The sequence below is a fragment of the Scomber scombrus genome, chromosome 4 (assembly GCF_963691925.1).
Source record: "Scomber scombrus chromosome 4, fScoSco1.1, whole genome shotgun sequence".
NCBI lineage: Eukaryota > Metazoa > Chordata > Actinopteri > Scombriformes > Scombridae > Scomber > Scomber scombrus.
The window spans coordinates 27,812,944-27,837,870 of record NC_084973.1 but is presented as its reverse complement, the minus strand read 5'-3'; the positions used below and the strand labels follow the sequence as shown (position 1 = coordinate 27,837,870).

At 38.2% G+C, this 24,927-nt stretch overlaps 1 protein-coding gene across 2 annotated transcripts in view; it reads right to left on the bottom strand.

Moving 5' to 3' along the window:
* The window catches only part of LOC133979089 (phospholipid-transporting ATPase ID-like), a 49,932-nt gene that overhangs the window by 2,500 nt on the left and 22,505 nt on the right, over positions 1–24,927 (bottom strand). For both annotated transcript variants that reach the window (XM_062417525.1, XM_062417527.1), the window contains exons 4-27: positions 23,051–23,164; positions 19,812–19,910; positions 15,242–15,303; positions 13,000–13,072; positions 11,847–11,917; positions 11,460–11,542; positions 11,204–11,362; positions 10,924–11,012; positions 9,865–10,058; positions 9,519–9,727; positions 8,872–8,915; positions 7,963–8,128; positions 7,607–7,795; positions 6,932–7,047; positions 5,229–5,393; positions 4,997–5,108; positions 4,471–4,576; positions 4,224–4,365; positions 3,646–3,829; positions 2,647–2,870; positions 1,885–1,968; positions 1,478–1,723; positions 1,220–1,358; positions 63–193 (exon numbers count right to left, since the gene is read on the bottom strand). In XM_062417525.1, the coding sequence (XP_062273509.1) occupies positions 63–193; positions 1,220–1,358; positions 1,478–1,723; positions 1,885–1,968; positions 2,647–2,870; positions 3,646–3,829; positions 4,224–4,365; positions 4,471–4,576; positions 4,997–5,108; positions 5,229–5,393; positions 6,932–7,047; positions 7,607–7,795; positions 7,963–8,128; positions 8,872–8,915; positions 9,519–9,727; positions 9,865–10,058; positions 10,924–11,012; positions 11,204–11,362; positions 11,460–11,542; positions 11,847–11,917; positions 13,000–13,072; positions 15,242–15,303; positions 19,812–19,910; positions 23,051–23,164 (3,201 nt within the window). The remainder of the gene's footprint in view (positions 1–62; positions 194–1,219; positions 1,359–1,477; positions 1,724–1,884; positions 1,969–2,646; positions 2,871–3,645; positions 3,830–4,223; positions 4,366–4,470; positions 4,577–4,996; positions 5,109–5,228; positions 5,394–6,931; positions 7,048–7,606; positions 7,796–7,962; positions 8,129–8,871; positions 8,916–9,518; positions 9,728–9,864; positions 10,059–10,923; positions 11,013–11,203; positions 11,363–11,459; positions 11,543–11,846; positions 11,918–12,999; positions 13,073–15,241; positions 15,304–19,811; positions 19,911–23,050; positions 23,165–24,927) is intronic.

The window sequence follows — 24,927 nt, the reverse complement described above, 5'->3', positions numbered from 1 at the left end:
TATACTGCCTTTTTTTACAACTTCTTATATATAAGAGCAGAATAGATCTGATGTGTCTGTACCATATCGTTGATGGTGGGGCAGAGCTGAATCGCTAAGAAGCGATAGGTGATCACAGGAAGGACACACAGGAAGGAGGTGAGGAGGACTGTGAGCCAAACATTCGGCTGGTTCAGAGAGTTCCGCGCTGTGCCTGCATAAAAAGACGCATACGGTAAAAAAAAATGTATATTTGTACACTTGTGATGATCATCTATTAACTTCAAACATGTATAATCTCTTAACTATCAAACCTGAACCCTTAATGCATACATTCAAGCAACTCAATATGCTTTAAAGGTGGCAAATAAGACATTAAAATACAAATGAAATGCAATAAGAAAGTTTAATATAAGTAATGTAAATATAATGTCCTCCTCTAGCTTACTTAATCCTTGCTACTGTGACAGACTGATGAAGAGCATGAGAGACGTTCTAGGATGTTTCAGTTCCTACAACTCAGATGAATTTGAATTTGCTGTGTTTGCAACAGCTGTTGAATACAACATTAAATTCAAATTCAGTGGTATCACTCCATATCAGATGGAGGCAAAGTTGGAGATGCAGATGGAAGAGGTTTATGGAGGCAAATAAGCATGACCTTTACCTTATAGCCTCATAAACAATTCACATCCACGAGTCTTTCTTAAAACAACTTTCAGAAGCCCAAATAAAGACTGAAACATGTTTTCTTGCTGTAATCATTTCTCCTGTTCATACTGACCATTAGAAGACCCCTTTATAATACACTTACAATATAAGTGATGGAGGACAAAATCCACAGTCCAATTTATGTGCAAAACATGTATTTAAAAGTTGATCTGAAGCTAATATGAAGTTTCAGCCGTCCAAATGAGTCAAATCAAGTAGATATCTTCTATCTTCTAAGTCCCTCTTTTTGTTACTATACTTCCACCACAACTCAACAGGGAAACACAAAGAGGGAATTTGATGCTACCTCAGCCCAAATCTTTTATATTCAAAGCACATTTAACAAGAATCTTTTAAAAGTCAGTATGAACAGGAAGGATGATTACAGTGGGGAAAACCTCTCTCAGTGTTCATAAGGACATCTGACTGCTGTTTTAAGACAGATGTGAAAAACTCTCAACTTGTCCTTTAAAGTAAATTCAGTGAACTGCAGCCACCAGCCCAAAGCTGGCGAGATCTCACTACTCACCTATGAAAGGGAAAGCTGACGGCACCATGAGAAACATGCCGTTACTGTACATGGCGAAGGTGACAGCAAAGTACATGACCAGGCTGCCCAAAACAAAGAAGGTGTTAACCGCCGTCCAGTAGGACATCTCCAACCCCAACTAAAGACAGAGAGAGGAAACATGTTTAGAAAACTGATAATTCGAGTTATTCTAAACATGATGAAAAAATATCAGGAAATGTAAAAGACAGTGCTAAAGGTTAGATTAGTTCTCAATACCTGGATGCTGACGGCGAAGAGCAGGCAGGTCTGGGTGATGAGGGCGAAGGACTGGTAGTCGGCAGCATCCTTCCCGTCGTCCCTCACTGTGTCGTGCATGGCAAAATAAGGGACGAAGAAGAGCATAAAGGAGCTGTAGCAGCTGTGAATGGCACACTTGAAGAAGGTTTTCTTGCTGAAGTAATCATTGACTTGACCCGGGTTGTAAAGCTTTGGGTGCTGGAAACTCCACACGTCGCTCACATCCTGACCAGCAGGGGGAGACAAAGAGTGACAACATGTGAGTTTTTGTTTATTTCACTCTGTCTTGCAACTCTTATTATTTGTCTCTCTCTAGCAATAAAACCCCCCCCCAAAAAACCCCACAATTGTATACTATACTATTCAAACACAGATGAAACTGTTACCTGATCAAACAGACTCATTCCCAATACCGGCAATGCTGTGTACACCAGATTGTAGAGAGTTATGAACCACTCATCGTACACCGTCTGAAAAAGCAAAAGAGAACATTTGAAAAACTTCTTTAAACTTCTCAAATTCAATACAGTTTTAACTAACTATACACAGTCACTGATGTCTAATTATTAATCCTTGTTATCTGGTTATAACATTCTGCTGTGTTTTTTTCTTTTCTTTTTCATATATGATCATTATTTTCTTGTATTAATTAATTTTCTGCAATTGTATCCATTTTGTTGTATTTGGTTGCAGGTGCTATTTTTGTTTCGATGCTATTTGCATAAACATTAATAAAAGAAACATTATTGTATCATATTATATTATAGTATATTATCTTTCCTGCATTTTTACCTGAGTTCTTGTATTGCTTTATTTCTTCATATTTCCCCTCTTCCTCTCACCACCCCTTTCTTTTTTACATTTACATAGGTTTATTTTTGCAAAGTGAGATAGCCATGTGAACAGTAAATGAGGAGGTATGTACTTAAAAACAAAACCATTACAGCAGTCAAAGTATGCTGAGGAGGAAGGAGAGTGAAATTATCAGTAGACTGACTACAGACTAACTGTACAGTAAGTTAAAGAATGGACTGTATTTGTTATAGTCTTATATGATGCCATATTTATGAACTCCTCTGTTTCCACTCTCCTTGTCCTCATCTACCCTCATCTCCCGTCTCCCTCTCCCCATCCCTTTACTCTCTCACCTGGGCTGAGAAGCCGCAGAAGAAGGCATACCAGAAGTGGACCAAGGTGAAGGTGAAGTTCTTGTAGAAGAAGTAGCGCAGGAACTTGCACATACGCAAGTAAGACCAGCGGCCGTGCACCAGAAGAAGGCGCTGCAGAAAGCGGAACTGGGCGAAGGAGTAGTCGCTGGACAGCACGGCTTGCATGCCCTCCTGACCTGAGATACCCACGCCTATGTGGGCCACTGGGTGGACAGAAAGTGATGAAGAAGAGAAGGAAGTTTGCATTTCTCTTCATCCAAACACACATTTGATATAATGATGTAAACATGTATTCCTGAGTTCCTGAGCGTAATATGGTTCATAGAAGTTACTGCCATGTTGAAATCTCTACAGGTTTTAGAATAGGACTAATTCTATTTAAAGGTGCATAATTCCACTAGGGGGCAGAAATAAACCACAAAAGCAGGTGTTGTGAAGTTGTAAGTTGAGATGCCCTCTTCACCTAAATGATTTGAATCATCGGTCAAGAAACTGCAAACTCCACTCTCATTTTAGCCTGTTGAATCACTCTTTTTGTTAACTTTGTCACTGTATACTAGGCCTGGGTCTCATTTAAAGAATTACAATAACAACAATACCGATACCAGTATCCTTAAAGTGACACCGATACCAATAGTATCCTCTCTTATACTCAGCTGTATAAAATGCAACCAATGAAAATGATTTTTACACACACATACATTTTGAAATCTGTTTAGATTATCGAAATATTGATTGCAAGACCAAACTATGTGTAGATAAGAAGATGGATGAAACAAAACCACAAGACAGATTAAGTTAATGCCTCTGAACTGATGCATTGGCAGCCCTACTTACACAAATCCAGCAGACACAGAACAGAGCAACATTAGCATTTTTTTGGAGTTGTGTTTCTGGCCTCTTGACAACTCCTGAGAAAAATATCTGGATCTTTTCCTGCTTTTTTTGTTCTCCAAGAGTTTGTCTCTCTGCTGGTACCTTTAATCATGCTGACATCATTGGCTCCATCTCCTATGGCCAGTGTGACTGCCTGCTTGTACTTCTTGACCAGCTGTACCACCTGCGCCTTCTGCAGGGGCGTAACTCTGCAGCAGATCACTGTCTTGCACATACACGCCGTCCTCAGGAACTCCAGCTCCATGCTACTCTCCAGGGCGTACGCCTGAGGGACCACAAGGGGGGGATTGATGAAAAATTTAGGCAAGGATGGAATTATGCAAAGGCTTAGATTTCCATTTTCTTTAAATATCACTAGGGGGTAATAAGCAGGCACAATATGAGCTTGGAAGCAACAGGTGGTGATGACATTTATTTTAAGGTGGTATTAATCATTCCCTCATGATTTAATGAAAGTGTGGTTACTCTTGCACCCTTGGACACTTGAATGACTGATTATATAACAAACACACCCAAAAGAAAATTCACCCAAATTCATTACATCTGTCATAAAAAAGAAGCTAATAATGTGTTAATTAGATACTCTGATTAACCTCCAGATATGAATGATATTTTAAGTGACAGCTTAAACAGTCATTAAAAAACGTCTCATTACGTACCAGGCTGTGTCCGTTGATAACCAGGCCATACTCTCCGTTTACCTCCTCGTCTCTGACTGCTTTCACACCTTTACCCAGAGTCCTCCCTCGCACAAACACCGAATCATCTGGTGCACCTGGTTTCATGGAGGTTAGTGCATTTCTGCTCCAACAAGAAATATAAATAATCAGCAGATGTGTTTTTTTAAATGTTTAATTATAAACTTGTGAAAAAAAGACAATTACTGAACCGAAAACGTCCTCTGACCTCAATTCCTGTCTGACGTCATCAGGTGAGTTGGCGGCGACGATGAAGATCTCATCCATCTCCTCCCGCAGTAAGTTGCATGAGTAAGCAATGTTTTCTGCAGTTTCTGTGTCAAAAATGATCAACACCAGTTAGACTACATGACTGAATAAGGGTTAGGGTTAGGGTTAAATAAAACAATAAGTAAATACAATTTTGAAGGTTTCACGTTTTTTTCGCTTTCTGACTTATTGGTGTCACTGTCTTCCCACATTGTAGTCATAAGATAGAAATGATGGCCATAACCACATAATTGTAGTCTAATTAACTAATTAACTTGAATTACTAGAATGTCTCTGGGTCAGTGAATCAGCAATTCAAAAATATCTTACAAATAATTACTTAATTTAAAAAAAAAGTAAATGGTTCTTGATGTACATGGTTCCCCAGATTAAATGTAATATTTAGAACAATTGTATTCCATTACAGTCAGTGATTGTCAGAGTAATGATACCTCCTGAGTCTGGTTTTAATTGAGATAACGTACCTTGCTTGTCACCAGTCAAAACCCAGATTTTGATGTCGGCTTTGGCCAGCAGCTCAATAGTCTGAGGTACTCCGTCTTGTAACTTGTCCTCTATGGCTGTTGCCCCCAGCAACTGGACACACATGTTCACATATATCATCAACATGCTGTGTCGCAGGGGACTGTCAAAGTTTGGGTAGTTTGTATTTTATTGAAACATGATTATTTTTTATCCTTTTTTATTTTTACCTACCAGTAGATCTTTCTCAATCTCTTCATACAGCTGTTCCAGTTTCTCCTCCCGGTCGTCCAGTGCAGTGCTGACCTCATGGTGTCTCTTTTTCCACTGGCGAAAATACTCCTCATCCAGATCCTTATAGGCCAGGGCCAGTGTCCGCAGGCCTTCCCCTGCAAACTCCTGCAGAGCAGCAAGCACATACATGATGAGTATGGACGAACGTTGCACACATAGTATTGTGTAAATATAACAAAAGCTTCCTGGAGGGACTCACTCACAAGCTTTTGGTATTTGTACATATAACAGAACTCAAACTAATGTGCTCAGCTGTGTAAATTTGACTCATCTAATAAATCGTCTCACAGTGGAGGCGAAGAACAGATGATAAATGGAGTGTTTATCTTTTGTGCAAAAAGAACTGAACAAGAGAGAAAAGAAACAGATAGTTACAGACAGCCAGTGGAAACAAGAGAAGAAGAGAGAACTGCAGAAAGTAGAGGCGAAAAACTCTTTAGAGCACCAAATGTGTATTAATCCACAGTTGAAAATAGTCCCCACCAAATGCAGCATTTTTTAATGGCACAACTATGCATTTGTAACCTATTTTAATACCATTATATTAGGAACCAATAGTCTTGGTGATGAGTGTTATAGACATGGAAAAGGAGACCATAAACACATTGTTGGTTTTGGTCCATTTATGGGATGAGAGATCACAAATATAAGCCCCATTTTAGCCTCTTGGTTTGGTCTTTCAATTGATTTAAGAGCTGAATTTAAGATTTTTTATAATAGCCCTGTGATTGGCTGGAGACCTGCCCAGGGTGTACCCCGCCTCCCACCCACTGTCAGCCGAGATGGGCCGCAGCCCCCAAGTGACCTTCAAGAGGATAAACAGTACAGAAAATTGAACACTCTTAGAAGTTTCACAGTCTTAACTTTTCAGCCCTCCTTTTGTCCTCAGATCGATTTTGACTCAGAAGGACATCAGACATTAAGGTATTAATGAGGTATATCATTTAAATGAGGCTCATAATTTCCAAAATATATGTGTAAAACCTGTGGTAATAAGTTGGAATGAAGTCCAACTAATACAGAATTTGGTGATAATTTATACCTTAAGCTTTACGAACAGTCAAACCAAACTGGGTCAATTTCACCCAAGAGGACAAAAGTTGCATGGAAGTCAACACGAGGTTAAACTAACTGAGCAATTTGGAAGAGCCTCCCTGTTGAAATATGTCTTGCTATCTCAGTGACTTCCTTTAAATCTCTGCTTCCAGTAAAAACACATTTTTTAAAAAGTTGTATTTAAGCAAATTATCTTTCTGTCATCTGTCTTTATTAAACTCTTGGTTAATTATGATCTTCTTTTAAGATCAAACCTCTTTTTCTTGTTCTTATCTGCCCTCCTGGAAGCAGTTTGTATCAATTATTTATGCCTCTAGGGCAGTAGGTGGTTTTTGGATGACTCCTCTGTGGACCCCATACAATGTTACGTCCACAGCTGGATGGGATATATGCACATTAGGATGCATCTGTCAAAGAACATAAACACACTCGACGCATAAAGAAAGCAGAAGAAGACAGGCACGGAGACACAAACGTCTACCATGAAGGCAGAAGGAAAAAAAGCAAATGAAGCATCTCAAATATAGCTCTCTCTCTTTTTGTTTCTGTCATTAAAAAACACACATGTACACAGAAATATTACTGACGTTAAGGTGCTCAGTGGTGACGTCCATCAGCTTTTTGCAGGACTGATGCAGCCTCTCATAGATGATCGTGTCTGCTCCTTTACAGTAGAGAAAAAGCTTTCCCTCTGGACTCCGAACTGTACGACAAATAAGGGTTGGCAAGATGAGGAATTCAAATATATATATACAAATTGTCCTAAAAGTAGCATCAGGATTGCTAAAATGTACATTTCGTGTTTTTGTTGGTTTTAGGTCATTTGAAATGACATTTGCACCATTTTTTACCAAAAGTAAGACTCCTGAAAATGTCAAATGGTGTAACCACAAAAGAATGATAAATATCAAATATGTTATCTATCTACAGTGTATTTAAGCAGATTTAATATTTAGAACAATTGTATTCCATTACCTTTATTTAATATAAAAAGTTATAATCTAAATTCATGCCAAACTAGTTGATATGGTGTTTTATTGAGAATTTTGTGTTTTTAAGCAAGTTTAATTATTTGGTACAAAGTTTTTATGGTTACACCACTTAGACATTTTTGCCATAATCCTCTAATATTTTATCTCAAAGTGGATTAAAAGCAGAAAACCCATGCACACACACACACAAAGGACAAATATGGGTAGTAGTATGAAATCAGGTCACAAGAGCCTCTATGAGAAATCACATTTCATCAATCACATATTTACCTATGACCGACATCCTCTTGCGAACATTGTTGAAATCCAGGATGGCCAGGAGTTCGTAGGTGCATGGCTTTCCCATTTCCACGATGGAAACGCTGTCCGGCGTACGTGAGCGGAAGACAAATCCAAAGTTTCTGGCCGCTGTTACCAACGCTCCCTCATCTGGAGATTGGGCCTGGTAGAAAAGCTCACCTGGAGACACAATTAGATAGTTTTTTGTCACTTCCTACTTTCTGAAACACTGACTTGTGATCCACATTTGTAGATTCTCTGTTATAGAAATAAAATCACCTTCATTGATAATATAATAAAATCTCTGCATATGCATGATCAGTGTTTCACACATCACCTCCCCTCACCTTCTTTCTTCTCCTCGGCCATGACAGTGTGGCAGAGGGCCAGCAGTCTAAAGAAGGAGTGGACCTCTGGGTTCTCCAGCTTCACCGCCTCCACAAGGGCGTGATCGTGGAATGCGAAGCGAGGGTCCGCCAGTGGGTTGAAGGAGAAATCCACTTTCTCTGTATACTGGTGAGAAGGAGGAGGAGAGGAGAAAAAACCAAGGGAGAGGCCAAAAAAAAAAAAAAAGACAGAGGAAGAGAGATTAAGGAATTTTTCAGTTGACTAGTTTGATCCGAAGCCTCGCACGCCAAACACGACGAAACCCCACCATGATCACCTCGATGTTGGAAGACAGGAAGACCAATATGTTCAAAATATGCTTTAAAAGATAAAAGTCTAGTCTAAACCACATGAGTTAGCTAGCCCTGAATACATTAGAACAATCTGTAACGGCTCCTCGATGATTTCATGACGCCTGTTTTCAGTTTAAATATCTGTGGTGTTTGTAAATCATTGAGTCAAAGAAAATAAAGGACCACTGTTGTAATCTGATGGGAAAGCCAGGGAACAAAATAAATAACATACTTAAAATCCCAGAGACTGTTTATTCAAACATCTTAAAAATGACCTGAGTGTATGTTAAGCAGTAAGTGAGTAAGACGCCGAGCTGGGCGGATGAGAAGGATCCTGACTTCACTGCCAGAGAAGAGTCAACATGAGTTTTTTTCCACTGTGATCTTTCCAAAACCTTATCTAAATAGCTTCAGTTGTATATATTCAGAAAAAGTATTTGATGCTGTGATTTTGTCTTACTGATGGGGCATTATCAGCGAATCGAGCATATAGTCGTCTACACAGGGTGCGACAGACAACCTAATTTGTGGGTTAGGTATGAAAACTTGAATTTGCATCACCTGAGTCCAACTTACCTCATTAATTTCTAGTCTTTGGCCTGTGAAGTCGTACACCTCACCTGAAAAGAAGAAGAAAATAAATCAGAAATGCTGTATGTACAGTCTAAATTAGCTGATTAGTTACCAACTATTAAATGAATCACCTGTTTTGATAATCGATTTGAGTCATCTTTTACAGATTCTCAAAATCTAATATTTTCAGGTTTTTTTTAGTCCTTTATGACAATAAACTGAATAACTTTGTGTTGTGGACAAGACAAGATATATGAGGATGTCATCAGCTTATCCTTGGGAAACAGTGATCAACATTTTTTACCACAATTTTCTGGAACAAGCACTTTTTAATAGAGGAAATAATCAACAATGAAAATAATCATCAGTTGAACGCCAAGTTTAAAACTTTAAGAATAACAAACACCAGCCAACATGAAAGAACCTGAAGAAGTGAGTCCTTAAGAAACAGCTTTTAACAGCTATTAATGTCTCTGTTGCTATTTATTTGAGTGAGAAACGCTAAAATGTTCTTTTTTTTTTAGATCTTAAAGAACCCTCAAGTCTCTACAGTTACTGGTCTAAGATATACTGAGCCTTAAAACCTGAACTTAATTGCAGAAGACATTCGAGTCAGTTGGAAAGGTGTACAAAAACCTTTTGAATCTCACCGAACGATTTGCCGTTGATGGAGCACCTGTTGAAGATCATGATATTCTGGGTGAGTGTCCCCGTTTTGTCACTGAAGACGTATTTGATTTGGCCGAGCTCTTCGTTCAGCGTGGTGGTGCGAGCTTCGGCAGGAGTGTCGCTGCGAGGGTAATACATCTTCCTGTCCCAGTTGATGTAGTAACTGTTCCCCAGCCGAATGATCTCCACACTGCCGAGAGATGTGGATACAGGGAGTGAGAAAGAGTTGATCTTGTTATTTATACATTTTGTACATTTTTGTACTATTTTGGATGTAATTTAACGCCAAGTTTTGTATCTAATTAAATAAATTTCAACTTCACAAACCTGACATAGAGAGAGATGGGCACCACAGTGTTGAGGATAATGACGTAGGACCAGAAAGTGAGGAAGGCAGAGAAGCCAGCATCGTTGTTGTCTTGCCTCGGCAGGAAGACTGTGAACTCCGAGCCCTCGTTAAGCTCCCAGAAGCAGTTTCCTACGGCCAGGATGGCGCACATGAAGGCCAGGAAACCAAAAATCTGCACAGAGAAGACAAAGAGGTGAGATTTAAGAAAAATAAATGTCAATTTGAATTGGAAGAATTTAAATGTCAAAGGCAGATCTGGAGCTCAGAGGTGTTTCTTTACATTTCTTGCCCAAATTAAAGGATTAAATCCAAATTTACGTAAAAGATTTGCCCCACCACAAAACACACCCAAACAGTCTCTTATTACTCTCAAATTCATTGACAGTTCTTTTAAGACATTTATTTACTCAAAAACACAATTTAATCTAAATAATTAACGTTTACCAATGGTGTTTGTTAATTCAGAAATCTTTATGAACATGTTTCCAACGAGTGTATTATGAATTATGATCAGCAGAAAAAACCAAAAAGCAGAACTCTTCAGTTATGTATTTGACTGTACTGAACTTTAATGTGGTTAACAAAAAGGGAAGTTTGGACATAAAACATAAATACTGATAACATCTAACTGTGCAGGAGGTTACAAAGGTTGCAGAAAGTTTATGAACTGCATAATTTACATGTTCCACCTGCCACCTGTTTATCAAACAGTGTAGGTAGGACTGTGAGCTTTCCTTTTTATATTCTGCTGGATGAAAGTGTAGTTTCTGTAGGTGGCGTACTTTCTTTTGTTTCTTTTGTTGCCGCTGGAGACATTTAACACGTCAGACAGAGCAGTGAGAACTGAAATTTTAAAGCGGGCTTCTTGCAAGTTCCTCTAATGTAATGACCTGATTCAGCTTTAAGCATTGATTTCAAAGCTTCAATAGCTACTTAATATTCTCATACTACTTATAGCTCTTATTCACACACACCGATTACAAAATAATATTGGTGATTTTGGAATCAGATAAAACTGAAAGACGCAGAAGGCTCACACAGAGGACGAGGACATTCATCAGACGGTCTACACTGGTCCTCTTGAATGTTGTCTTGCCACAGTTTTGCATCAGCTTGGTCTCCGGACCTGCAAAAAGGGAACAGAAACGAGTAAGGCCTCAATTGCTCTCACATCTGAATGCTTAGTGTAGCATGACGTGAGATAAGATTCATATCTGACGTTGTGCTTTCATATTTCTCTCTTACGAAAGTCACATGGTTTTAAGATAACTGGTTTCTTAAAATTGAACGTCAATGTCTGTGAAACATCCTCCTCACCTCCAAACAGCACCAGTCCAAAGCACCACTCTGTGTTCCTCAGGGTGCAGCCTCGCAGCAGGATCTTCTCATTGTCCAGTGAATATTTCTGACCGGCGAAAGTTAGCGTTCCTGTGAAGCGGTCGAGGCGGTTGTTGGGGGCTTCACAGTGTACCTCGCCTTAAAAGAGAGAGAAAGATGACACATTAGGTTTCAGATGCAGCTCAGAAAAAAACTAAATCCACCATTTCAAGTTCTCCAGCAGCGTGAGTCTTACCGTCAAAGCCTGCCAGTTTTTCAATATTATCCCCCAGGTCTCCTGTCACCGGCAGGGCCTGTTTCACCTTCAGGTTAGTCTCTCTGATGAATGAGAAAAAGTAGAAGAGGAGGAAGAGAAGGAGGATTAGCAAGGGAGCATTAGCAGATGTTTATGAAAGAAAGAGGAGGAGAGAGAGGTGAAAGGCGAACAGGAAGAGAAGATGTTGGCCCAAAGATAAAAAGAAACAGACGATGACAAGAAGCAGAAAGAATAGGAACAGTATGTAGTCAGCAGATATGAGACACTAGCTAAATGAGACAATATAAATCACAGTGTGCATATGTGATTGAATATGTTTAAATAAGCTCACGTCATGAATTCACTCACACACAAACTTAGACTCACCCATCCAGCTCTGCTGTCTCGATGTACACCAGGTTCATCGATTCACTGCTGGAGAGCAAGAGGAGGTCGGCCTGAAATGACACAGCAGCAGAAGACCGATTTATTGCTGATAGATTCACATAATTTAATAAGCAAATCAAATAAGAGAGTAACAACCCTGACATGGGTTCGTATCGCACATCATCATCAGATAATGAAAGAAAAACAGCCTTGAAATCCAGCATACTGGAAATACTGAACAATGTCAAACATATTTAGGCAAGAGCTGCGTGTGTGCATGGAAATCATATCACTGTGATCAGTAACATTTGGCGCTTTTCCACTACACAGTTCAAGCACGACTCGCCTCGACTGCGTTTCCACTAGGGAAAAGTACCTGGTACCTGGTACTTTTTTAGTACCTGCTCTGGTGAGGTTCCAAGCGAGCCAAGCCGATACTAAATGTGACGTCAACAGACTGCCGGCCACTGATTGGTCAGAAGAGTTGTCGCTGGACGAGTCATGAGCCGTCCCACACAAGAATCAAACCTGGCATTTTTAAATACCGGCAGCAGCGTTGCAACCATAGTTACAGCCATACGGCTCAATTTTTCTTGCTTAATGTGTGACAAAAAGCCACATACAGCAGCAAGTACACCACTGCCTCAATGTCCTCCATTGTTTATGTGTTTTGTGTCGCGTATAAAACGAAGTCACAGCAGTTTCGCGGAGCCGTGCTATGACGACCCCGCCCACGTTGAGTAGGTACTTTTTTGTAATGGAAAAGGTCTGTCCTGGAACCGTGCCGAGTCGAATCGAGGCGAGCCGAGTAGAGCTGGAACTGTGTAGTGGAAAAGCGCCAATTGATTGATGTGGTTTTTTAATGGCAATAACAAAAGATCTGTAATCTACTTAAGTTTTCTATAAAAAAAGAATCCCTGCAGATTAATTTCTGCTGTTTTGGCCATGAAACAGAAGCTCAAAACCAGCTAAAAACCTTTATCTATCTATATTTAACTGGAAATGACTTTCTTTGCATGAGTAAATAAAATCAATTAAAGTGACAAATGAATACAAAAGCCAAAAGAAAAAGCAAATATATATGTAAATATTACAAAAAGTAAACAAAGCAGCAAGGAAATGGAATAAGACACATTTTCTCCAGTTCACTCACTGTGACAAACTGGTTGTTTTCCAGCTTGATGATGTCTCCCACTTGGACTTCCATCCATTTTTCACTCCGTAGCCTGAGAAGAGGATACAGGTTGGTAAGTGAAGTGAATGTTTGAACTGTGTGTGTGTGTGTTGTGCACTTTTTTGAGGTTTGTCAGGAAATAAACTATCAGAGGGGCCATGAAAAAACGCTGGACACCAGGGTCATCCCGGTATTAGTCACTTTCCTTGGCTGCATGCTCCTGTCGGTTTCCTGTATTATCTGTCTCTGTCTCTGTTCTGCCGATGAAAGTGAGTTTTTCATACTTGGCTGAGACACACATTTGACGTTTTCCAGGAGTTTTGCAGTAGGAGCAATATTTCAAAGTTAAACACTGTGGATCAACTCTGAGCAGCAGCCATCGTTTGTTTCAGGCTGTTTCTAGTTTGCTACTTTTTAAAAAAAATCATCAAACTGCTTCGACTCAACAGGTCAGACTTTGTTAGCGCACTTTATTAAGTAAATTATTTGACCGTTTTTTTTACAATAAATAATTTTAACTTGGCATCTTTTTTAGTGTCAGTTGAGTTTTGGTCACATAATTTCAATTCTACACTTTTTTTTCTTTGAAGGATTAAAATATTTTTGTGCTGTTTTCATCTCAGTTATATTGACAACCTGTTGAGGCTTTACACCGTTACTGAGCCAAATAAAATATATAGTCACCACTCAGCTCTCTGTTAGTTGTGCCTTTGTTCTCTCAACTCTTAGAGAATAGATGATTAATTGAGTTATTGAAAAAATAATCAACTCACTAATAGTACCACCCTATATTTTTAAATCTCAAATTAAACTTCACCCTCTTTGGTCTCTAATTGTTTTTTTGTATTTGTTCCTTCCTCTTTTTTGTTCGCTCTCTTGACGTTATCCTTGGTTCACACTTGTCCTGTCTTATCATCAGCTGTGAATCACTATGAACTACAATAACCGGTATGAAAGGCGCTATATGAATAAAGCTTGATTGATTTCAGGCCACTCGTTTTGAAAATAATTCTCACATGATTCCTTTCATTGTAAAAACTTGACTTTTGTTGATGCCGAATCGAGTGCTCCTGGCACAACTTAAGCAGTCAGATCAACAGGAAGAAAAGTCCTCTTAGAGCCCCGCAGCTGCTTCCCGTGGCGCCATAAACAGACGGCAGAGAGCTACTGCCCAGCAGCCAACAGGAGCCGACCCGGGAGGAGGGTCATTAAATCTGGGGCACCAAACAACCCAAAATACAGTTGGTGCTTTGAGTGGTAATCAAACCGCTCACTTTGTTGCTGTATGTTGGTGTGTTTCTGCACCCACACAAACAATGGTATTTTCTTTGGTGCGTTATATTGGTAGGGTGGTGCTGAAGCAAATATTTGGACATGTATCATCTAAAAATACCTAAAAATACCAATACAAACAAATATTAATACTTCACTTTCATCTAATATCAGTATAAACAAGCCTAAAGCATGCTGAGGTCATGGGAATATGAGCCCCTTTCATAGGCACAAAATGCATATTTTGGGCTTTCATAAAACTTTTTATATCTCTATTTAATATTTCAAACGTTGGTCTTAGACAAAAACAAAACAAACTTAGAAAACTTTAAAGGGTTTAGTATTTATACACCAGAAATATATCTATGTCAAGTCTGAGTGGGCTTTGAAACAGTCTTTAGACGATCATTTAGATGTAACATTTACACAAAAGAAAAGTGGAAGAAAAATGGTTGGGTGGGGTTGTGCTAGATTTGGATTTATGACATCAGTGCTTAAAATATCCATATTTTGGCTCTGATTGTAGATTTTTTTTTTGTAATGTTAACAGACTAAAAAGGAGTCTTGGAATATATAGTAAAATATACTGCCAACAATTTCATTCCTCCGCTTTGTCTTCTAATGTCTAAAATTACAAACCCACTTTCACCTTTTTATGACCTGTCTATTTTTGACATCTGTTGTATATTCCTGTATTTTGACCCATCCGTGTATTCCTTCTGTGCTAAATAATCTAAACTTGCGTCGCAGGAAGCAGCTGCAGGATGATGGGGAGCTGCTTGTTTTGTATCCTGTTGACCTGAGACATCTACTATGTCGAATATGTTAGGAATGTTCGATTTGTACTTTCTTTTAGAGATGAAACGTACAAATGCTGCAACTTCGGAGCTCCTGGGGAATCCCAAGCAGAGGTAGAAGATTATTACTGTAGGTTTGCACACATACTTACTTTCTATCAATGAGGACTTTGACTTTCCGGTTGTTGACTTGATTGTCACTCCTGTGGCGATTCTGCAATTCACACACACACACACACACACACACACAGATAACACACACACACACACACACACACACACACACACACACACACACACACACACACACACACACACACACACACACACACACACACACACACACAGATAAACAACTTGAGTTACTGCAAGCTAGTAGGAACAGATACCACATGATGCTGGAGTTACCGAATTAAAAGGGGAACTCCCATCAACTATAGTTTGCTAAAAATGAACCTATTACCCTCTCTTCTGTCTGCGGCTAAAGTTACAATATGCAAGTTCAAGTTTAAGCTAACGCCTGCATGAGTCTCTGCTCCTCCTCCTCCGCCCAGCTGCACCCAGTGTATTGATTTCAGTGCAATGTGTCACACTCACATGCAAGAAAAAAATGCATGGAAATGTTGATTTAGACACAGTTTTCAGAAGTGTTTTAATGGGGAAGAATCAGTCCAGCCGACGCCCCTGGAGCTTGCACAAGTGTTTTAACATATTAATCAACAGCCATGAGCTCCCATCCCTGATTCTGACCTTCTGTGATTGGTTCCAGGGGCGAGGCTCACTTAAAAAACCTTCTGCCTGGGACACAGAAGTCTTTGAAATCCCTTCTCCATAATAACAACGAATATAGGAAAAAACTTACAAAACTGTAGCTTAAAGTTTCTGACCTTTTTCTGTGTGTGAGACGGAGCGTCAGCCACTGAGACAAACAGTGCTGACAGGTGGTTTTACTGCTGTAATTATCTGACATCATGTTACAATCTGGTGTTAATCATCTTTTTATAGCTTTATTACTTTTTTCCCCTTACCCAGTAGTTTCTTCCTTGAGGCACTTGTGTATGTGTGTGTGTTGAGTTTCCTACTTCATCCTTCTATTTTCCTCTGTTATGATTTATCTATTTATTTATTTCTCACATTTTGGGGGAAGCCCTGCTTTGTCCGTAGCAGACTTCCTTGTTCCTTGTTTTTTTCCCCCTAAATGCAGAAGCCACAGGGTGTAAATCTGGTCTGAACTGGCAGAGTGAAACTGCAGCAGACATGGGTCATGTTACAAATAAAAGAAAGTTAAAAATTAAAAGAAATTTCAATACTGTCAAACCAGGGTTTTGTTTGTTTGGGTTTTATGTTGTACTTTCAGGCTGTTACTTTATTTAACTTGACAGGGCACCTAAACTGAACTATGAACTGATTTCTATGAAGTCTGGTCGACTGAAAGGCCGACTCATGTGAAAGAACAATGTATTTGATTTTGGTTACCGTCCTAATGAATGACAACAGTTAGATAATTGGTTCTGAACTTCTTTGGCTTAAAACCAAAATAATATCTATATGAACTCCTTGTCATCAGTTGCAAACAGTATGTCTTACCAGTTATGATCTATTTCAACCTATTTCAGACTTTTGTTTCCATGTGCAAAGATTAGAGCAGAGTCATAAAAAACTAAGCATAATTTTGTGTCAAGCCTTGAAATGTATTTAAGGACTCTTTTTTGGGGGTCAATAACCCAAATTTGAATACCACTGAATTATATGATCATTGTTTTAACTGTGAAATGATAGGATTGCTCAAAAATCCACCCGAAAAATCATCTTATCTCAATATTTAAACTGCTGAACCTTTATCTTTGGACATAAAATCAAATGATGTCATCAACAAAATTAAAAAAATAAGAGTCATTATCAGTATTCTTTGCCCTTTTTCATAATTTTCTATTATCTGACATTACACAGCTTTTACACAATACTTTCTGAATAGGTTGAGTCATTGAAACGACATCTCTGCTACATTCCTACATTGCTGCAGTTCAGCAGGCGGCCGCTTGTAAAAAAATTTCAAAGAAAGGAGGTGGCAAGGTCATCTACCTCGTCACACACGGTCAGTTTGGAGTCAATGCAAAGAGCGACTCAAGCCTTAAACCCGGTGTCCTTACTATAAGAACAGATGTGTACCGGCGGTGAGGATTGTTCAAGATCACCGCCGTTTGAAAAACAAAAAGACTCTTGTTCTCCTCCTCGAGCTAATGTTTAACTCATGACATCAACTAATTTCCTCTCGGTGGTTTGGCATTAGGTTTTTTCACACACACACACACACACACACACACACACACACACACACACACACACACAAACACACACACACACACACACACACACACACACACACACACACACACACACACACACTTTTGTTTGGTTGACCTTGACAGCTGAAACGAAAAAAGTCATTTTCCTTTCATTGTTTATGAAGTGCATTTCGTTCTGTGCCCAGGTCTCATGAATCAGAGAATCGAAAAATAAACATTTTGTGTATTAATAACCAAAAAATCTATTTCCTGACAGCCTTATTGCGTAGATCCAACTGTGAGACATGTCTTAGTATCAGGGAGGGAATTTTTGTTATTTCTTAATCAGCATCCACTCCTATATGACATACTCTTTTGTCAGTAAAGGAGAAGTACCTCAAAACCTTTTCTCAAGTTATGATGAAACATTCATGTTGAGTAACAATTTAACCAAACTATCCCTAAACTCAAAAAGGAAGAATGGTGTATGCATGGGTGCTTGCTTATTGTCAAATGTCTGAAAACAAATAATGGAATCAAAGCTGCAGCCTGAGGTCTGAAAATGTGCTTGAATCAAAACTTAATCAAACACCGTCGCCGTGGCAACCCCCATTTGAAATTAAGCGGACCGATACGCGATCCTGCTGACAAATATTGGCGTCATGCGTGACTGTTACGCAAAACAATGTGACTGAATATTAGATTGCATGGGTGAAGTGGGAGTCGGAGGCGTTTTGTACATGTTAGTAAAGCTGTTTTTTTTCCCACAGTCACAAAGTAAATGGTGACTGTGAGCAACAGGAGATAGCACACTGTGTCTGTTTGTACAAGAGATGGACTGATATACACAGGATACACAGTATATACCGCTGATATACAGCTGATATAGAGCCAAATGTTTGCTGTTGTCTGCTGTTTTGATGACAAGCAGCAGGGCCGATATATATCATATCATACCATATTATCACTTCTGATTGTCCTTGACCAGCTGGTAAATATGTTAAAGGGGACATAACATGCTTTTAAAAAAGATTTTCTGTCATTTATATAAAGTTATAATGTCAGTAAAAGTTCAAAAACTGAAGTGAATACTTTTGAAAATGCTCCCTGAAAGTCAGAAGCCAGAGTTTCAGTCTGCTTTGAATGCTTCATTTGCAAAATAACCTCCATTTCACAATCTTACTGATATCAGATTGTTCTCAGGCCTCACTCTCATATTTTGGATCGGGCTCAAACATGTACTACATATTTGAGAAGTTTTCATTAGATTTATTTTGGGCCAATATTTAACTTTATTTTGTAAGGACAGTAGTTGCATAGAGGCCAACAGGAAACAGGGAGAGAGAAGGGAATGACCTGCAGCAATAGGTCCTCTGCCAGATTCGAATCAGTGGCACGCTCTTTAACCACTCGGAATGAAGTTCTCATTTTGAGCAAAAAATTTGAAAAAAGAAGTATAATCTGACTAACTCTGGAGCAGCCGAAGTAGAGGAGCAACATCTGGAAGCTGGCCAATCAGAACAGAGTGTGCTCATCAGGCGAGAGGCCTAAAAGAGACTGGAGCTAAAGCAGCCTGTTTCAGACAGAGGCTGAACTGAGGGGCTGCATAAAGAGCCAATATAAGATAACTTTTTAAACTGTTAATCATAAAGAGATATTCCAGTCCAGTGCACAATATGTCCCCTTTAACTTTATTTATATTCCACTAACAGACCAATGAATAAGTTGTCACACCTCAATAGCAAAGGGTTGTTTGCCATTGCCTTCCAAAATGCTGTGAACAGAACAAAAAAGTACATTTCTGCCATTTTTGTGGTTAATATTAACTTCATTTGAGGTAAACTAAGCCCACTGGGTCAGGTTGAGGATCTCTTGGATGGGAACTGCAAAGCAAAACAAAAAGTCCAAAGTCCAAAAACAGATTTGTGTATCAGAGAGCTTTGTTCTTTTGTCTTCCTCTCCCATTAATCATCTCATGACCCCTCACATTTATCTGCTGACCCTTTGGAGGGGCCCCACCCCTAGGTTGGGAACCACTGGACTAAAATAGCTAACTGTATATAAAGTAGTGTAAACTAGCTCCACCTCCAGCAGCTACAACAGTAACATGCTGCTCTAACACTGATGCTTCATTATTAATAATCTAATGATGTCATTTATAATAATATATCAGTCATTAAGTCATTCCACTATTTTGCCGCTAATATTTATGCACTTTTACTTGAGTGGGATTTTTCATGCAGTACTTTTACTAATGAGCTATTGTTTATATTGTTGTAGCCTACTGATACTTTTACTTAAGTATTTAAATACATCCTCTGTGATTTGTAGTTTTCTTACTGTCAATATAATAATACCTCAAATATTGTTATAGTGATGATTTGCTGAATGTAAAATACAAAACACTTAAAAAAAACACTTTAATAAATGTGCTTACAATGTCGTCTGTGGCATCTTTGGCAGCAGTGACCGTCAGCACGAGGAGAAGAGGCACGACAGTGGTGAACCAGGACAGAGATGAGATCTGAGGAATGGCCTAGAGAACAAAAACACATAAAGAAAACTGTCTTAAGTTCATTTTAGATTAAGTTAAATGTGCATACAGCAGCATGAGGAAACTGAAACAAGAGAGGAAACCCAAACTGTGTAGGCGAGACTTCACCCAAAAGAGATAATGAGTGCACACAACTATGGTAAAGACTGCATGTGGTAGATGGAGAGATGACATGTGGGCTCATCTTCAAAACATATAGGGAGTAAAACATAAAGAAAAGAGTGCATGTATGTTAAGGAAAGAACAATGTGTGTGTGTTATGTTAATTAAAGGGCAGGTTCACAATTTTTCAAGTCTGTCTTAAAGCAGCAGTCAGTCATTGTGAGCAATGAAAGAGGTTTTCCTCGCTGTAATCATTCCTTCTGTTTGTACTGACTATTAAAAGATCAACTTTAAATGTGCTTTTAATGTGAGTGATGGGTCCAAAGTGTGTTTACACAAACAATTTATGCCGAAATCCATTTAAAAGTTTGTTTGAAGCTTGAATGAGGCTTCAGCAGTCTGAGTTAGTCATATTGAGTGGAAATCTGCCACATTTACAGTCTTTAGCAACAAATTCCCTCTTTGTGTTTCCTTATTGAGCTGCGATGAAAGTATAGTAACAAAAAGACTTTGGCACTAAAAAGACTGTAACGTTGAAAGATATCTACTTGATTTGACTCATTTGGACGACTGAAACTTCATATTAGCTTCAGATAAACTTTTAAATACATTTTTGCACAGAAGGAGAACTGTGGATTGTGTCCTACATCACTTACATTGTAAGTTTATTATGAAAGTATCTTCTAATGGTCAGTATGAACAGGAGGAATGATTTCAGCAAGAAAAACATGCTTCAATATTCATTTGGTCACCTGATTGGTTTTAAGACCATTTGTCTGTCTTTGTTTATTAGCAGAACAATTTGGTTAAACATCAAGCCATTGGTCAAGGATGTTTTGGTGTAGATCCAGGAACCTTTTAACGTTCCTCGACTGTCAGCAGAGCAGCCACTGCAGGTGATCTCTGTGCTGCAACATGACTGTTGTTGCACCCAATGAGGCAATTTCCTGTGCTGGATATTACACTTCCTTAATCTTATTGCACTTGATTCGTCCATATCCTGTTTGGTTCAGACAGCTTCACTGCGCCTGAACATTTATATGACGTTGACGTATCACATTGGACTACACACTTTCAAGCTTTTGAGACAGTGATTCTCAAATTGCTGTGTGTCTGTTGAAGTTTCACAGCGTTTTCACAGCTTGGTTCCTCGAAAAATGAGGAACAACTGAATTTCACTTTGGGCTAAAGGCAGTGTGTGTTGTTTTCATTGTAAAGAAAATGTTATTTTGTACACGTTTAGTGTCCAAACAACAAACTAAATATCATGTCCATACTTTATTGTTGGGGGCCAAGATATATCAAAGCATCATACTGTGGGAACTGCAGATGTTTAAAGGAGTAGTTCACTAATATTGGCTTTCTTGCTGAGAGTTAAATCAATATACTTTGTTTGTTAAATATGAAGTTAGCATAGCATAAAGACAGAGTAGCTAAGAGAAACATCTAGTTGTATTTTATATTATTACAATGTGGTATTATTTTATAAGTTGTATTTAAGTAAAATCTCTGCAAAAGAGCTAGATCAACATGCTGGAGGAAAAAGTACAGTACAGTAATTCCCTCTGAAATATGGCCTAATAGAAACATAAAGTAGCATGTATTATTGATGTAGTTTGATTAAACACATTAATATAAGAACATTTTATTTTGCACGTTAAGTGTGCGAAAAACAAACTAAATATCATGTCCATACTTTATAGTTGGGGTCCAAGGTATATCAAATTATCATACTGTAGGAACTGCAGAGGTTTAAAGGAGTAGCAAAGAGAAACAGCTAGTTGTATTTTATATTATTATAATGTGGTATTATTTTATAAGTTGTATTTATATACAATCTCAATCTGCAAAAGAGCTAGATCAACATGCTGGAGGAAAAAGTACAGTACAGTAATTCCCTCTGAAATATGGCATAATAGAAGTAAAGTAGGATGTATTATTGATGTAGTTTGATTAAACACATTAATATAAGAAAATGTAACATATAAGCTCAAAAATAATATATTAAAGACCTTAAAACTATACATTTACTCAAATATGGTACCTCAAGTATTTCTATAAAATGTTTTATGCTAGCCTGTCTCTGTCCAAAGATCAAAAATAGGCTACAGCAAGCAGCATTTCTAAAGCTTGATTATTATTGTATATATTATTTGTATGTACGATCAGGTGCATCGTAAACTACACAACCTTTTTATATATATTTTTTTGGCTTAAACTAATTAGATATAATGATTTAATTAGTGACTTTCAGAAGTGCTTGTAGATGTGTTTACATTTGGACAGAGCCAGACTGCCTGTTTCCAGTCTTTATGCTAAGCTAAGCTAAGCTAAGCTAACTGTGTGTAGCCTAAGTTAACAGACAAATATGACAGCGGTAAAAATCTTCTCTACCTCAGCCAAAAAGGAAACACTTTGAAATTTCTCAACATTTTGAACAATGTCTTTCCTGTGTAACTTCTTCCTGTTCTTTGCTTAAGTTTGTCATTATCAACTGGGCAGGTGGCATTACACAACATTACAGGATCGAAGCCAACCTTACAAACAGCGCTACATATGCTACCAGCTGTTAACTAACCATGAAACTCACATAACATTAACTGCAACCAGAATACAACATCAGTTAATGAGGATAATAATTAACTAAAAGTAGCAGGCCTAAGCTGCACACAACTGAGCTGCTTACAGGATAAACAGTTAATTAATGTGGTCATTTTAACTGGAAACACCATCAAATTTTCCAATACCGCAGTCAAATTCTTGTGAAGGTAACCATTACAAGCTTCGTCACAACCCTCCAAACAACTCACAAATGTTTCCTGGTTTTATAGGAACTATGACTTAAAATCCTATGAAAATCAAAGTCATCATCCAGCATAACAATTTCAGAATCTTTTCTTGTAGCTGTGTCGACCATCCAGGATGTCTTCAACTCGCATGAGAAGAACGAATCTAATGAGACGTTTCCAAAATCGTTGCATGAAAAATTTGCTTCACAGTTGGATAGAAGTTTCCCTCACCTGTAGCACCAGCAGGAACAGGAAGTAGGCATTTGCGATCCTCTGAAACTGTTCAAACAAGTTGAGGGGTAGAAATGTGAAGACGTTGTACTTGGAGGTCTTGATGGCGTTCGTCTAGAGGAGGAGTAAAGAGATGGAGAAGTGAAATGAATCTAAGATAGAGGGTAAAATTGATTCAGGAGTGACGATGAAATACACAGACGGGGCAATAGCTTTTTAAGATATCATCTCATTTAATGTCAGAGTTTAAATATATGTAATAATGTGGTTTTAAAAACATGCTGAATCAGTTTTATCTTCATAAGAACTGAGGTCATGTAATCATCAAAATGAGGAAACAACTATTCTCAATGATGAGATTCATACTCGTGTGTCTGCTTTTAAATTATTACAAAAGTTCACTTGTAATATATTAAATGTTTCAGTGATGAATGAGTTAATGAATGACGAGTTAATACATATTGAAGGCAGCAGAGGAACAGAGGACCGTAAGTTCAGGAAACTAAAGAACATGTAGGCGTGATTATCGTTTCCGTTTCAGTGACAATGGAAACACTCAACGTTCAGAGATCAGTTTGTGATAAAATTTGATTGTTCTGAAGCAAAAGTAGAACATAGTAATTCACTTTACTTTCCTTACTTTTGTTGTCACTCTTACAGCATAGAGGCCATTTATTAGCATTTGTCATCGTGATGACCTTTAACCTCACTCACTTTGTGTCATCATATCTGTTCAAAAACAAAATCTATTTAACCCATTTAACTTTTTGGGCTATCTTTACCACTTGTATGAGGTGTGTAATGCACAAAAACACCATCAGATTGTTTTATGGTTGCTATAGATACAGGTTGTGCTATTGTATAAATGAAGGATAACACAAATCACTGCTGACATAAGAGACATAAGAGATCCTGCTGGAGACATTTTTGAAGTTTAGCTTCATTTTCTCATCTTGTACACGAACAGAATGAGTCTCTAACATGTTTTTTAAAACGTTTTGAACAAATGAGGTCTGAATGAGGTCTATAGACGTCTGTAAAACATAACATGTCTTTATTATGTTTGGTCCAGCAGCTGTTGGAGAGGCTCTTGGATGTGCACATATTTTTTTTTAACCTTCAGGTTTATCTTTAAAAGTATTGAATGCAATTGCTATCAAACAACAAGTAAGGTTGTTTTCCAGCTGTGTTAAGTTTTATACTCCAAACGCTATCTGATGGCACAACAAGCAAACCAACAAATAAAAGAACAACTGGACTGCTGGAAGTAAACTAAAGCAAACAGACCAGTGGAAAAATAAACTAGGCTTCCTGCACGTTAGATCAGAGTTTGTTTAAAGCACCCTGCATCTCTATCTGAACTGCATTTACGTAATTAATCCATAAAACCTTTACATGCCTGTATTATGGAAATGTGTTGCTATGTATCTGTGATGATAAGAAAAATGCATAATGGGTAATCACATTCATGGCTTGAATAAATATACACCTTTGTTTATGCTTTGTTGGTTATTCAAAGGTCAAAATGTCGTGTCATGATGTTCATTTGACTCTATGTGTTTGGTTGCAGACAATCAGACGGTAGATATATGGGAAGGTAAAAGGCGGTGAACACATTAGTTTGTAACATACAGGGTTAAAATACACTAGAAGATGAAATCATAAATCCCTTCAAATCATTTTGTTTTATTCTGTTTAAAAATGTGAAGTTACTGTTTGTGTAGTTTGTTCTTTTTTCAGTTTACATTATAGGTTAGTCCATGACTATAAAACCACATGTCACATATGGTAATATATACATATGGGTCAGTGTCAAATAAGGGTTGGCAAGATGAGCAATTCAAAATATCTTTAAAAATTGTGTTAAAAGCAGCATC